Consider the following 16107-nt stretch of genomic DNA (forward strand, 5'->3'; position numbering starts at 1 on the left):
GTGGGGAGTATGTTAAGTAGATAAGGAGACGGTGGAAGGTCCCACTGTCCCAAAATAAGGAAGATGGCTACGAAAAACAAGACAAGCAGTGCAAAATCAGTAAAAACAAAAAATCAAGAGCACTCTAATCACGAGAGAAGAAAAAAAAAAAGGGAAAAGGAGAAAATAATGGTTGGTCAAATAAAATTGTACATACATAGTATAGTAGTAAGTGTTGAGTAGTTTGTGAACCTGTAGCATTCAGCTAATGAGGAAGCAGAGGAATCAAGCGTCAGGTAATAGGGAATATAAGGTTATGATACACTTTTGCTGTGCACTCCTGCCTGCAGGATGCCCTCCATTGCAATCACGAATAAAAATGCTGCTTCACTGAGATCCTCACCTGAGCCTGTGTAATTGGCTACAGATTGTTTCTCACAAACTGGGGGCTTGTCCAGGAGCCAGTCGCCCGCTGGGGATTGTTTCTCACATTGGCATTGCAGGAGAAGAAGAAAAAAAAAATTATTCTGACTGTGTGAGGTCACTTCAAATGTGCAGGGCACAGAAAGGAATGATCTATGATGAGATCATTTTTTTAAAAGCTGATCAAAAAACCAGTCTAATGCTGTTTAGATTGGTTCCATTTCCCAAAGGAATGGATGAAGAAAGGCAGACAAAGAGATGGAGAGGTAGCCAGAGAGATTCTGTCCACCAAACCCAGGATTAGCTAAAATCCTGAATGCTGTATTTAGTAAATAAAATATTGCAAAGATGTAAGGATGCCTGATTCTTACTGGTTTTTGGCACTATCAAAACCTTGCAATAAATTTTAAGTAGTACAATTTCTACTATCCAGAAATAGTTGTTTTTTTTTTTTTTTAAAAAAAAAAAAACACTCTCTCTTCAAATGTTAATGAAACCTTAGCCCCTGGCTGTGATGAATAATTTCATTTGTTCTTGTAATCAAGGTAGAATACAGACACCTTACTAGGTTTTACATAAAATCCTTTTGATTAATTTTTCAAAGGCTTTTAAAATGTCTCCATTACAGTTTGGCATAGTTAGATTTGCAAATTTTTAATACTGCTGGGAACTGGAAAACAGTTTTCTGATTATTGAGTTGGGAAATGATAATTGATTAAAATTTAACTCAAATGTTTATCATATATTCCTTCACATAGATGAGTAGTGTCCTCTTTGAATTTCTTAGGAAGCACTCAGGCTATGACATCCCTCCTCTAGCACACTTTCTCTGGCCCCACTTTTCCTCTCCCCCGTTCTTCCTAAGAGATTACTAGCTGAACTTACAGTCCCCGTTGGAAAACCTCTTTTTTTTAAAAAACAAACCAAACCAAACCTTAAATGACCGAGAACTATGCCATAACTAAAATACCTTACTCTGTAAATAAAATATTATTGTTCCTCTTTCTGAATCCATAAAGCCGTGTAAAACGTGGGTGCAGAAAGAACCGAGTAAGAACTGGGTTGAGGCCCTTTTGTAATTAGATGACTAAGAACCTTAACGATACTGATGATAAAATTCTTCCATTAAGAGTGAGTTCTCTTGTGCAGTGCATACAGCTTTACAGTTTGCTCACCTGTAAAATTTGAGGATTACACCTCCTTTTTATTAAAAATATTGATGGCATGTATTGACCTATGCTAACATAAAAACACTATTTATTTACTTATTATATTTAATGTCCTAGGTACCCTCTGACAAGCTTGTCATTTGCAAAGCTGTGTGGTCTGTATAACTCACTGAGGATTTCTCCAGCCATCTATAGCAAATTTCTCCCATGACATATGTCATGATATGACATCTGAAGAAAGATGACAAGTAAGCAATGGTTAGAAAATCAGTAAGGGAATATTAAAAAGTTTAAGGGTAGACTTCATGTATATGAACGTTCACACAAAACTTCCAATATCATCAAAGAATCATAAAATTATAATGTAACCACACAGGTGCAATATGATAACATTCAAATATGCTATATAATATACTACATGTTTCAATTCAAGAGACAGAAGCATTATACTTAACACAAAGCATCCTTCATCTTCACAAAGCTTTAAAAACAGTAATTTAATCTCATAATATGCATGATCTCCCATGAATTATAGCTTTGAATTTCTAGATTACAACCTTAGCCAAAATTCTCACTCTTAGTTGCCCCCATTCCCATTAGAAAATCACAGACATGCACATATTTTTGTGCACACACTTGTAGCCGTGAGAAAAGTTCCTTGGTTTCAGCTCATGCTGTCATGCATCAGTATTGCCAGGCTCAACTGTTTTCATACACAAATGCCATGATAATAGTAAGAAATATACATCTTGGTTAGGTAAAATAGGATGCAAAAAAGCAGATCCTAGTTCTCCTTGCCTAGAATTAATGTCTTCCTTTTTTCAACAGTCCAGCATTAAAAAAGATTTTGACAGTTCTGTATATGTATTATAGACACTACAGTATTAGTTTGAGAAATTCTGGACATATCAGAAGGCCAGTAGGTTGTAATTTAGCCTTGAAAGAAATCTTTTAGGTTAGAATGTTAGGTAAAGGGACAGCAACACTGTTTCAGTGGATAGTCTGAACACAAAATTTAAAGATGAAATTTCATCTTCCTATTAACACAGCATCATATTATTCTAAAGGCATCTATTTTGTTGTATTTTTGAATCTTTATGTTTACATCCAACCACCCAACTTGAATACTAACTAGAATAGTTACTATCACTCACATTTGACAATCAGGTTCATTTATCTATTTCCAGTTGTCTCTGGTAGAGCAACAGGGTAATGAATGATTTAGAAAGTAGAAAAGAAAAAGTCATCATTCAGCTTACTGTTATATATTACCATCACAGTACCAGTTACTGATGGCAAACGCCATCTAAAGCAAGTGAGGATACCATGACAGGGTTTTTCAGCAATATGCTGTATTTATATCTGAAGTTTCTTCAAAGTTTTGTCTTCTAAGTCACTTTCTGAGATCACCTAGATACAGGAGAAAGGCATTGCATTTACAGTCAGGGCATTTTTTATTATGCTACTTGTCAAAAACGTGTGCTGGAAACAGAGAACAGCTCCAGATGACAAGATGACATTCTTTGATGCACTTCTTACAGGCTAGACAAGGAGAATATGGCTAATAAGAGAAAAGAGTACTGAATAGGAATAAGTTTTCTGAAGATTTTAAGAAACAGGGTTTTCTGGGAACTCAGCAGAAACTGACAACAACAAAAACCCACTTATCTTTGTATTTTCTAATTCACTACTGTCAGACACCCCACAAAGCCATCCAAATGTAAGCAGATGTTTATTGTATTGTATAGTTTTATATAAGCTCCCATGTCCAGAATCAAGAAAAAAGCCCTTCCTCCTCATTCACAACTCACTGAGCATATGTATTTTTGACTCATACTACTAAAGACAGTATCACTCAAATACTTACGTGTAATTACAACTGTCTTTTTTCATTGTTGAAAGTGGTTGAGTCTCATTCTAAACCCAAGATGTATTACACAGGATTAAAGAACAGTCCACTGAAATTATTTTGGTCTTTAACCTTTTCTCAATGCTTATTTTAATGCCACTTATCATACAGCACTTTATTAGAAAAAAAATCACCTAAACTGAACCAAAGATCAAACATCTTGTTTGCAACTCTAAGCCTACAGTAAAAATAAACACAAAAAAACAAGCCAAACATTAAAAAATAATCAAACACAACACTATGCACTGCTATGTGATGAAAAGGTTGGCAGAGTAGAGAATTCCCTAGCTACAGGAAAGAGCTTACTTTTGATTGATATCTGCTCCAATATCTGTATCTATTGCAGCCCTGAAAGCACAAATATTACACTTTAATATAAGTCCTTTTGTGCATATTCGGAGAAAAGCCTTTGTAATCACAAAGGATATTATAACACTGTTAGCTTTCATAGTCTTGTTACAATAGCAGCTGAATATCAAAGCCACACCCATATTATTTTTGCTGATGCATCATGAACTAAATGACTCAGGATTTCTCCATTAGAGACGGGGGCTTCCCACACCCAACACTCTTTATCACTCCATGGTAAAATTTACTACCTAGTAGTAAATAGTAAAAAGTACCCTGCTCTAGTTTCCAACCACAGCAAATGGAGCAGAAAAACCTTAATAAAAATAATAAAAAAATAATATTTAATGTGATTGCACGTAGCAGAGGGTTTAAAGATCTCTTCTTAAAATACAGAAATGTTTTTCTCAAAGCCAAGGATTCTAATGGGCCACGAACACTGTGGGAGCGCAAACAACCTCCAAAATGAGTACAAGCTATGAATTCTCAGTTTAAAAAACAAAGAAAAATAAAAGATTTAGCATTTCTGACAGCAAAGCTTAGCAGATAAGTTTAACAGGTGGCAAATCTCAAAACAAAATAAACAGTATTGAAATCCTCCCCCCCTCAAAACACAGATTTGAAAAAGTTGAGCTAAAACTTACAGACAACGCAAGCTTTGTCTCCTGGAAGAGGGCATTCCATTTTTCTCTTCTGTACTGTTCCCACGCATCTGACAGAATCTCACCCACCTCCCCGTTTCTTTCCACTCGTCCCTCCAGGATGACCCGAGCCGAGGATGAGAAGCAGCAGTCAGTGTAATTGCACCTGTGCTCCTGCACAGTAGCATTTTCCTGACAGCATCAGCGGCTGCAGTTTGAAACTTCCCAGGACTGTGCGATTTCTCCTGACTAATGTGGCTTTATAACTGGGGGGAGGGAGACGAGGATGACAGATTGCTAAAGGCTTTTAAAAAGATACTGCTAGAAAGAATTACTGCACATCGATCTTATATGAAGCCATTAATAAGACTTCCCAAGCAACAGTATTTAAAAGCCTTGGTCATATTCTCCTGGCCGGTAACCACCTCCTCCTTTCACTCGACTGACACGCAGCCAGCCACTGACAGGGCTAATATTAGACAATGACTTCGACAGGGGAAGAATCATTTAGATTTCTGTTCTGTTTTCACCATCACAGTAGCAGAGACCTCTCTTTCTCCAGTACTACACCATCACGGGATCTAGAAGCAGTTTCTGAGAACTACTTTGAAGCCATTAACCTCGTGTTGTTCCCTAATATTCTCTGATGCACAATATATACCTACTATTGCAAGCATCTCCGCATCCTGAAGAGCTTTATAACCCACATATAGTTCCACATCACTGGATCTGTGAAAAGGGAAAGCTCTTTCCTTTGCATTTTCAGCAGGAGGTTGCACATTATTGCCATCATGGAAAAGTCTCATGAAGAAACCTTACGTGCTAGAAAAAGCTCTGAAATTCGTCAGCAATGGCAGCCCTGGATTATTTACCCATTCAAAAGTAGACCTCTGAATACAGGTGAAAAGCTGAGCGGGACCTCTCTGACAAGGACAGCCACGATTAAGAACTGGAAAACTGAAGGTGAAAGTGGCGAACGTATCTTCCCTGCAGGACAGAGTAACAGGCCAGCCACGGACTGTATTGGGAGCTTTGGGTGCAGAGTTGCTGGTTGCGCAAGTCACAGCACTCAGCTGGCAAGGAAACACATAGTTTTTTTTATACTGGTCACTAATACTTGTAGACTTTATCCTTCATTTGCGTGCTGGTAAACTCATGGAATATTTCTGAAACGCTCTGGAAACTTCTCTAAAACAACAGCTCCAAAGAACAGTTTATCCATTACAAGTCATGTTAATTTTGACACCTACTGAAAACACAGTGCAAGCAAGCATCTTTTCTGAGCGCTAAGCATCCTAGAAATAAGAGAAACAGTCATGTTATGAGGACTAAAAGAACGGGAGTGATTTTTGTTTTTATTTTAAACTCGAGTGTCTCAAGGAAGTTGGTTCATGACAAAGCTGTGAGAAGAGTATTAAGCCTCCTGTGAAAATGATGCCAGAGCAATTAGCACAGAGGAGGATGCCAAAATTTTTGGACCATCAGACCTCGAAAATTTACTGTGGATCATCATGTATTTTTGTCTTCGATTTCCTATTAAAAATAATGAAGCTAGTATGGGTTCACACACCATATGGCCCATACAATACCTTCCTCTGTCTGCTTAGATAAGACATTAATAATATCCAAAAACGCCTCATGACTTTACTTGGCAGCCACAACAACCAGAAGCTTCTTTAGAGAGTCCTCCCCTTCCTCATAGCAGACTTCTGAGAAGATATCTGGATTAGCCCACTTGCCACTAGTTCGGCATCTTGCAGCAGAGGGATCTCCCCAGGCTGCAGTTACACGGGCAATTTAACCTGACGTTAACAGCAAGTGCAGATGAAAGCTGCAGTACCATTTTACAACACTAATGGTAGTATTTATGCAGACAAGTGGAGAGATGGAACAAGAATTGATCTGCCTGAAAAACATGAAATAGCCTTTCTTGTTTCTTTGTTTTCCTTCCTTAGCCACCTGAATTACAGTCAGGTTAGTCTCATGATCCAAGTTACAGCTCCACCCACGAACCGTAGTACTGGTGTACAGAAGAGGATGGGGGTAAGAAGGAAAAAATGAGAGAAGCCCATCTCTCTCTTCTGGCAACAGCCCGCACTTCAGGCAGACAAGGCAGTCTCAAATAGTGTTTTTGACTGAAGCGTATATTTAAAACTGGCTTTACTTCATCCAGGTGTATAAAATGACAGCACTACATCTTTATTCCACCCAATAATCAGTGAGAAAAATCCTGTTGAGGCAGCAATAGAGACACTACCATTGAGGTTGTGTGAATGTCCTTTTTCGTAACTTAAAACCAAACGATATTACATTTCTAACCCCACTACTTGACAAGAATGACTTTGTTTTGGAAGTCCTAAAGTTTTCAGGTGTTTGAATGATTGTGACTTGAAATTTTCATCACAACAAAAAGTTCTAAGGTTAAGTTTCCTGGGTTTTTGATTTGTTTTTTGCTTTGTTTTTAAAGCAATATATATACATATATATATAGAGAGAGAGAGAACAGCTCAATTTGGATGGAGAAACCATTTGTGAAAATAAACATCCCTGAGTGTTATGATAAAAGATAGATTTGGTTTGAAAGTGTACAGACAAGGATCTGAACATCTCAATTTAATGATGTACCAGTATTCTAGGCAAAGAAATACCGTATTTTAGATACGTTTGGCTATTGTAGGTGTGCTGAGCACATGAGCTAAAGGATGTTCTGAACATGGCTGTTTTATGCTGGGAAACGGTGGTGCCTTTTGCTGGAATCTCTCAAATCTTACAGAAATCTGTATGCAAAAACATTATCTGTATGCATCCCCCATGCCACTCAGCCCCGGGCAGCACCTTGGATGGTTGCTCAAATATGCTGTGAGAGTCTTTCTGAGCTTATGACATCTGAATGCTTTATCATGTTGCCCAGAATTTCCCAAGCACTTTTGTCCTGTCCCTCCTAAAGGGACTGTTCCATTCCCACCTCCTCTCAAGAGGCCAGGCCCTGTGCCATTCAGCTGCCACCCCTGCCGAGCCCCGGTGCCTTCTCTTTCGCTCTCAGGATGGCATGCTGTTGGAGAACACTTCTGTATTGTTTTCAGGACTCATTTTTCACATTAACTTCATCCACTTTGGCAAAAAGACAGAACACAGACCACGTTTCTCTGAACTCTACAAAGGGTAGTTCCATTTCTGTGCAGTGTTATTTTCCAAGTGATGGGAGTACAACTGCTTCAGTAAGGGTGGGCTGTGAAATGAAAGCACCTGATACACTTTCAAAACCTTTGTTCTAGGTCTGTGGGTTCCAATTCTAGTTACTTAACCTGGTTTCAGTAGAACTGTGTTCAATACATTGCATGAATACAAAATCTTGGACGTGGACATGAGATTTTTGACTCTGCATTCACCCCCACCTTATCTTAATGTACAGATTTGTATGGATTCTGAGATGTGATGCAGACAGAGGAGCAAAAGAAAGTCTTACTTTGGTTATTTGGTATTATTTTCCCATTTCCACAAAATAAAGTTTGAAGTTGGGAAAGATGACACACACAACATAAATTGTATTTTTCAGTCTGGGATTGAAGGCAGAAACAATAAATCCCACATTTCAAAAATGTGGAGTCTTCCTACTGATCAGATCCTCTAGATCAGGAATAAAAGCTTAGATTCAACAGCGACACTATCACCATGCCACCCAGCCAGCCTTTAGCAGGACTATTCTTTAACAGAACTTTCCATTCGTGCTGAAATAGCTAGTGAATGGCAACATTAAGTAACTAATGTGGGCAGAAGCGTTTCTAGGAAGGGCACAAGATCCGTCAGTCTCACAAGAGGTTCCATCTGCACATCAGGAAGCACTTCTCGACTGTGAGGGTGATGGAGCACTGGCACAGGCTGCCCAGAGAAGCTGTGGACTCTCCACCCTTGCAGGTACTCAAAAGCCACCTGGACATGGTCCTGGGCAACCTGCTTGAACAGGAGGGTGGCACACAATGATCTCTACAGGTCCCTTCCAACCTGTGTGAGCACAGCTTTAATAACTACCCACATGGAACAAATGTGGCACAAGTTCATTAAAATATAGGACAAATGACTCAGCTGGAAGCAGGATACAGGAGCTGAAAATGCCCTTACGGAACAGTATTTGGATCACCTTCATCCCAGTGTTCTGAAAGAATGGGTGCACGAGATCAAAGATCCAGCACAGAAAATTTTTGATAAATCTATAAACTCACAAGTGGAAAATAGCAAACACGACTATACTTACAAGGAGAAAAAAGCAATATGTCAGTCCTACGAATCTGATCAAAAGCCAGCATGTTACTGAGAACAATTATTCTTTATTGCAAAATTCAAAGACAAAGAAGAAAACGGGTCACCAGTGAGGATACCACACGAGGTCATCAGAGGTTGATTGCAACACTCACTTGACATCTTTTTTGGGTAAGACAGCTCATTTTTCTAGATAATGGCAAGAGAGGAAGCTTAAATGGACTTCTGATACTATGCCATACGGGGTATGGACTTCTGATACCGCGCCATATCGGTTAAGAAGGGAAAGGATCTAAATAGGTAAATGGCAGAGATAACAGCGGGTTGTGCATAGGACGTTAACCTCATCAGAAACTATCACAGCATAGTGCACGCTGTACTTTAACCACAGCATTCTGTCTTGTAGCCCATTTTGGGCTGTAAAAACCTCATCTCAAGTAACTTAACATCAAATGTCCTCTATTCTGTCTTACTACCTTTTTTAATAGACAGACATTAATAAAAAGTATCATTCATTTTTTTCCATAATCTGCCCAACATTAAAGCAATTTTTAATTTGACACACTGCTGGCAGACAAACACATGCCAAGCATACTGGGGCACCTCTGTGTCTCTCAGGTTCTGCCCCCCTCCCCTAATATTTTGGGGTGCTTTCATTAAAAGAGCAACTGCAAAAACAAATGCAAGAACTGAAGTTAGGAGGTACAAACTGAAGTAAAGTAGAACAACTGCAAGAACTCAAACCGAAGACGACTATTCAGTTGGTGAATGAAAATCGGTGTGTTGTAGGAATTCATTTATAAACTGGATAGAGGATGGCAACACTTCTGGACCAGCAAAAAGACCATCACTCAATCACGATAATCTGCAACAGCTCTTGAACTTCTGCACGCGTAATACTGTTTTCCCAGGGCAGCGATGCCATCCCTGAGCTTGTCCTCCTTCAGGGAGATATTCATGTAACAGATACTTGATAATGAAAACGATGAATGGTCTTCAGAAGCTCATAAATATCTATCAGTGGGACGTCATCTGTTTGCTACAGCACAATTTGTAACGCAGGTGGTTGAAATTGATGCCTTTAGGCCTGTTGGACAGAGCTATGACCTGAAAAATATGCAGAAAATAACACTGGACATAACTAATGTGGAACAGGTGAAGCATACCCTGTTCTGCTTCTCTTCTCTCTCCTACCCATTCTGTTTGGGCATGAAAAATGTGAAGGATCGCTTCCTTCCTGATCAGGCATTTGTTATCACAACGATGACGTTTCTTTAATGTAAGAATAGAGATCGAGAAGAGTGCATTTACAGTCACTTCCAGGAATGCAGGAATTTTTTGAAAGCTGCAACAAAGACTCTTTTCCCCAGACTGGTATAACGGCATTAGGTGGTAGCAATCCCAAGCATAATTCTCAAGGACCTCCACTACTCCTAGCTACTGACTCAGGAGACCGACACGCTAGGCACTTAAACAGGCCCAGGAAAAGACTCAATGGTGAGCAGGTAGAGAACAGCTTTTGGCATGCTCTTGACCAAACAAAAGACCATACTGGAAATGCCTCGTGAACATAAGGGATCCTAGCAAGCTGAGTTATCCTGTTGTTGCATGCTAGTTTTCACGCTGTACTTGTAAAGGAAGACAGTAAACACAAATGGAGTGGAAAAGCATACAGATGACAGCTTCCAACAGGCAGATACCAAGGGCATTGCAAGAGACCACTGACGTGCTGTACAGCTGCCAGACGCGTGGGGAAGCACACCAGCAGCGTGGCACAGTCAGGCAGTCTGCTTCTTCATGTCCACTACTGCATGTGAGTATGGAAGGCTTAGGAAACACTGTGTCCAGCAAAACGATTCCATTTTTCATAGCTGAATACAGTATCACTGGCGCTTCTCCCATGCACAGGCTGTGGAACCTACAAGAACCTACACTCCTACCCAGGGCGCACACCAACAAACCCACTGATCACAAGCTGTGTTAGCTTCTCTCTCTGCCTGACCTACACTGGAGTAACAACGCATTCATAGTTTTCTAGGAAAACTGTCTAACTTCTCCTGGTAATTTTAGTGAGGTAAAAGAACTAACCAACTCTGAGTGCTCATTCTCTGGTGACAGCGACAGGACCCGAGGGAACGGCATGGAGCTGGGACAGGGGAGGGTGAGGCTGGGGGTTAGGGAAAGTAAGTTAGGGAAAGGGAAAGTAAGGGAAAGTAAGTAGGTTAGGGAAAGTTCTGCACCCAGAGGGTGGTCGGGCACTGGGACAGGCTCCCTCCCCCAGGCAGTGGTCACAGCACTGAGCCTGATGGAATTCAGGAAGGGCTTGGGCAATGCTCTCAGACAAATGGTTTAAGATTTAGGTAGTCCTGAGTGGGGCCAAGAGTTGGGCTTGATGATCCTCATAGGTCCCTTCCAACTTGGGATATTTTGTGATTTATGAACTATTTTCACATTGGAAGACTTTACAGAGCAGTATCAACAAAAACTACTGCAAGATGCTTTCAGTTCCTGCACAAGTCACACTGAAACAAAAACCTTGTCTTCCAGTGTGAGTGAGCAGAAGAGACGCTGGGTCCTGCTCTTCTGATATGCTGGTGGACAGAAAAGAAAGAAGGAAGAGAGAGAAATTACCAAAGGTATGAGAGAGAAGCAGAGGTGTACTAGCTGCTGAACACACACTGACAGCTATTTTCCTCAGCTTTGCAGCGATGGTATACGATCTCAGGAGCTGCCTAATATCTTGGCATACTTCATATGCCTTTCTCAGCGCTCTTGCCCTCATGAGCTTCTCTGCTCTTCTAAAAGAGGCCTCAGACTCCAGGTTCTCAAGGCCAAAACAAGATGTCCTCCCTGCTTTGTCCATTTCTTTCTTGATACTAATTCCCATGTTGTCATCTAATGCGCGAGTATTTTCCAAGGAAACCAGCCAAAGACACTAATACATGATAAGAACAGAATGATTCGACTTAAAGCAAGCAAGAAATGATAAGAAAATGGGCTAAAACTTCCACAGTTGTTCAAAGAAATAAGAAGAGTTCAGCTGCTCTGAACAGAAGGTCTATCAAATGGCAGTTTTGCGTGGTTTGAAGGTATGTGTAAGTCAGGAGGGATAAGTGAGCACAACCTGAGCAGAGTTAATGCAATACACGTGACTAAATTTATCACCGTTGCTTATAATAGCGTCCAACGCCTTGTTCACATGAGTGCCAGAAGCTCAGAGCTCACAAAAACCAACGTCTACATGCTGATGGTCTCCTTGCAATAGTGACTGCTGAAGAATAACTTGGGAAGCAACCTACTGAGGTGCAGAAAAAAACGTAGCTGCTTCCTATAAACCACAGATAACTGAGGAGAGTTTGTGGCCCGAGAACAAAAATGAAATAGTACTTAAAAATAAACACATTGCAGCATTAAATACCTGTGATGCTTTCCTCTCTCTGGCTCACCTGTGTGGAGGTTATTCGCCATTCCTTGTGGAGTCTCCACTTTGCAAGAACACCCCTGTGCACTTCTGAACCTATTTTTCGTGGGTACTGCAAAGTACTCGTTATTATCAGCGGGTGCCTCACCCAGCTCTGCTCATCAGGGGTTTCCCCCTCCCACCACCAAAAAAATCAGTTGTTTCGCCTACTGTTTCTTATCTTGTTATAGTTGGAATTTCCTATATGAAACATAAATACAGCGAGTGACATAGTGACATGTGCTCGATACAGCAACGTGTCAAAGCACCTTTACGAGTGCAGGGAAGGCATTTCCAAAACACTCCAAAAGCGGTCAAGTGAGCACGCACATGCAGGGAGATCTTTTGCTCCCTACATAGCAGAACTTTTTCTTTTTTAGTCAAAATGGTAATTGCTGCAGTAACTAAAAAACCGTGGAGCTAATGGTCAAACACCACTTCTACTGAAAAACTACACGCAGGGGGCAGGTGCTGCACCTGTGAAATAAATTCTTGCCAAGGATTTACATCGCTTGAGGAAGTGGTTGGACCAGATGATCTTGAAGGCTTCTTCCAACCTTAATGATTCTATGACTACAGCAACATAACAGGCTTTATCGATAGCATGCAAGGTTGGCTGTGAATGAAAACTTTGTGGTACAGGCCGGGGCTGTGAACAGGGAGTACTGAGGTTACTCTGCATTCCTTATTTAAGGAGCTTTTTCTATCCAACACCACGCGCTTTGCCATTATAAATCATGATACTGAACTATAATGATTTTACAGACTGCTTCCTCTATAAACGCCTTTTTTGGGTACCCGAGAAAACGCGTGACCTCGACGGAGACGCACGCACGGTCAATCCCTGCAAACCCATCTGACTTTGTCGCTGAGGCGCTGACACATTTACCATTTCCCAGCCGCTGTACGCGAGGCCCACACGACACGGTGACCCCCTTAGGGCCGAAGAGGGCCAATACCCTGACCCGGCCCGGCCCGCGCGGCCCCCCCCCGTCCCCCAGCGGGCCCGGTGCCGCCGCACGAAGGCCCGGCCGCTCCCCGCCCGGCTGCCCGGGGCGGGCGCTGCCCTGAGGCGGCCCAACGGCCGGGCCGCGCGCCCAACGGCCGCCCCCGCCCGGCGCCCAACGGCCGCCGCCCAGCGCACGCCGCCCCCGCGAGGGGCGGAGAGAACCGCGGGCCCGGCCCGCCGCCGCCGCCGGTGTCCCCCCGGCGCCCACCTCAAACACCACTTCTTCGTCGAACTCCGGTGTCATCCTGCCAGCGCCATGCCACCCCCCGCGGGCACGACGGGAAACGGAGTCCGCCCCGCCGCCGGCGGCACCTTCCCCGCCTCGCGAACTGAGCGGGGGGGGGACGGGGACTACAAGTCCCAGAAGGCGCCGCGAGGGCCCGCTTCCGGCCGGCGGGGGGGGCGAGGCCACACATGGAGGCGGGGGGCGGGGGGGGTCATATGTGGGCGTGGCCTCGCGGCGGGCCGGCAGGTGGCGCAGCGGGGGCCATATGGGGGGCATGGAGGGGGCGTGGCCACACCGAGGGGGCGTGGTCATTGGGGGCGTGGTCATTGGGGGCGTGGCCTCGCGGTGGGCGCGTCCCGGCGGCGCGGTGCCGGCGCGGGCGTTATGCGGGAGCGGGCGCGGGGCCCAGGGGCTCCTCGTGCCCCAGGCAGCCCGGCGGGGCGGGACGGAGCGCAGCGCCCCGGGCACCATGAGCGCCGCCGGTGAGTGCGGGGACGGGGGGGGGGGGGGGGACAGGGGCCGAGGGACGGGCAGAGCGGGGTGCCCCAGCCGCTGTCAGTCGGGCCGGTTGGCGCCGGTGGGGCTCTCGGTACTTTCGTTCCCCCACCGGGTGCCTTGGCGGGTCCCTTCCCGAGGCTGCTGGAAAAAGGAGGGCAGCGGTAATTCGTGCGTTGGAAAGGCGGTTGTGAAGTTGTGACACACCGGCTGGAGACGAGTCTACGTGCGGCGCAAACCTGAAGCGGCAAAATGCTTCCTGCGGGGGCTCGCAGGGGGGCGAGGGGAGGGCTGTTGTGAAGGGCGAGAAATGCAGCCTCCGAGCAACAACGGCAGCCTAATTCTCCGCGTTTTCCTCTCACATATAGATCAGTTTATTACCAAATCTAGCATTAACTAAGTTATCTAGTCTCTCTTAATCAGAGTTCGTTGGAAAACAAATATCTACTTAATGCGTCTTCCTGCTCCGCTTCATACGTTCCCGTTTTCAATATGATTCCTAATTTTAGTATGATGGGGCGAATTTGCTGAACTCTGGGAAAACACGTAGCAGAGCGGTACGTCAGCTGTACCTAACAGCTGTATCGCTTGTTCCTGTTATGTAGCAGCGCTGCTGGAAGTACAAGTCGCTGCTGCTTTTTATTTTATTTTAAAAGTTAAGCAGCTGTACAAATAAAAGGCCTGTGTTAGGGGGTGCTCAAGAGCTTAGAGCTGCTCAAGTTAAATTCAGTATGGTACAAAGTTTTGGGAAGCGAGGGAGATTCCCAGTACCGAGCAGTTACCGCGGGGCTCCCGGAGATCAGGTTGTGCGCCCCGGCGGGACGGGGCTGAGCCTCTCCGCCGCTGCTTTTGGTTGTTTGGTGGTGGCGTTTGTGGGAAAGGTGAGCAGGAAGGGGCTCCTGTGAGCAAAGTCGCTTGGAAAGCAAAAGAGAAAGGGATGCTGAGGAGTATCAGTAAAAAGAAAGTGGGAAGGCTTCGTGGAAAATGTGAATTTTCGCACGCGATTTGAAGGGGAAGGCACAGGGAGTCCAGTCTGGGTGGGCAGGGAGCGGGGAGCTGAGTGATAGCGTGAGATGGATTATGTGAGCGTAAGAAAATAAATGGCAAACAGGCCAAACGGGATCAGGGAGTGAGGATCTTGTTGACAGTACCGTGACAGCTTTTGACAGTTCAGATAAGGAGCTCACAGGCAGGGTACGACCGAGGAGTCCGAGGCCTGGGCTTCACATCTGCCTCCTCGTATTGCCCCAGAATTTGGCTCCTGAAATACACAGACATGCTTTGTCAAGCTAGTGCTCAAACAAAAACTTACCGACTCCTATGTTTTAGTTTCAGCCCAGTGACCTATAGGAGCTATTTCTTGTACTGGAATTATTTAGATTGCTAATTCAGTTATTACTGTGGGTTGTGCTGTGTGAAATAGCCTTCTCATAACTGCTTGATAACGCAGCTTTTCATGAAAAATGTTGTCACGTGTGAAGACTTCAGGTGGAGCTTGAAATGCCTAGGTAGCCTTCTGCTCTGCACTGGGGTTAACTTGGAGGGCTCGAGTGTCTCTTGTCTTGTTTTAATGCACCTCTAGAACAATCCTATTTGGCAGAGCATCATCAGTACTGCTTTAATATTTGTAATTATGATTTGCAGAGATGAGCGACCTCAGATTGGTAAACAGGACTCCCCGAAAGAGAGATTGTGCTACTTGAGGGAACTATGGTAGGGAGAGAAATGCTGAACACAGCTTCAGTCCATTGCCAGAAGTTGCAGAAGGTCCACATTAATAGCCCAGCCTTAACTCCACTCTAGCTTGCTTTTTGCCTTTCTAAATGATACGATGCTTTTTCAGTTTGTTGCTGCAGTTCTTTTCTACTTCCTCTGCAAAATTGTTTCAGTTAAATCTCAGCTCACAGTTGGGTGTTACTGTGTGACAGATGAAGCTGTTCTTTCATAGCTGCTGCTTTCCTCTACAAAAACGTGTATGTAAATCTGTGCTTCTTCATAACTCAGAAATGATAGCGCTTATTTAAAATACTCGTAGATAATTTATGAACAATCTTACTGTAGTGAGCAACCTGTGGGTTGGTTTTACCTTTCAGCTATAGCTAACGTCGCATTGGTTTCTCATGTACCACGTATTATTTATATATGATGCTGATGAATGCGCATTTACTCATTTTCTGCCTGGAACTATTGT

General features: G+C 43.6%; 2 protein-coding genes across 8 annotated transcripts in view; one reads left to right on the top strand and one right to left on the bottom strand.

Annotated features, from left to right (window-relative positions):
- VEZT (vezatin, adherens junctions transmembrane protein) overlaps positions 1-13898 on the bottom strand; it is an 88249-nt gene extending 74351 nt beyond the window's left edge. For 6 of the 7 annotated variants that reach the window (XM_066994914.1, XM_066994905.1, XM_066994902.1 and 3 more), the window contains exon 1: positions 13404-13898. In XM_066994914.1, the coding sequence (XP_066851015.1) occupies positions 13404-13892 (489 nt within the window). In that variant the 5' untranslated portion in view covers positions 13893-13898. Of the gene's footprint in view, positions 1-13075; positions 13361-13403 lie in introns of those variants that run through there. The other variant, XM_048061048.2, reaches the window with a different exon arrangement.
- The window catches only part of FGD6 (FYVE, RhoGEF and PH domain containing 6), a 72731-nt gene continuing 70394 nt past the window's right edge, over positions 13771-16107 (top strand). The window contains exon 1 of the mRNA XM_066994888.1: positions 13771-13903. Coding sequence (XP_066850989.1) covers positions 13891-13903 — 13 coding nt within the window. The 5' untranslated portion in view covers positions 13771-13890. The remainder of the gene's footprint in view (positions 13904-16107) is intronic.

The sequence above is a fragment of the Anser cygnoides genome, chromosome 1, assembly GCF_040182565.1.
Source record: "Anser cygnoides isolate HZ-2024a breed goose chromosome 1, Taihu_goose_T2T_genome, whole genome shotgun sequence".
Lineage (NCBI taxonomy): Eukaryota > Metazoa > Chordata > Aves > Anseriformes > Anatidae > Anser > Anser cygnoides.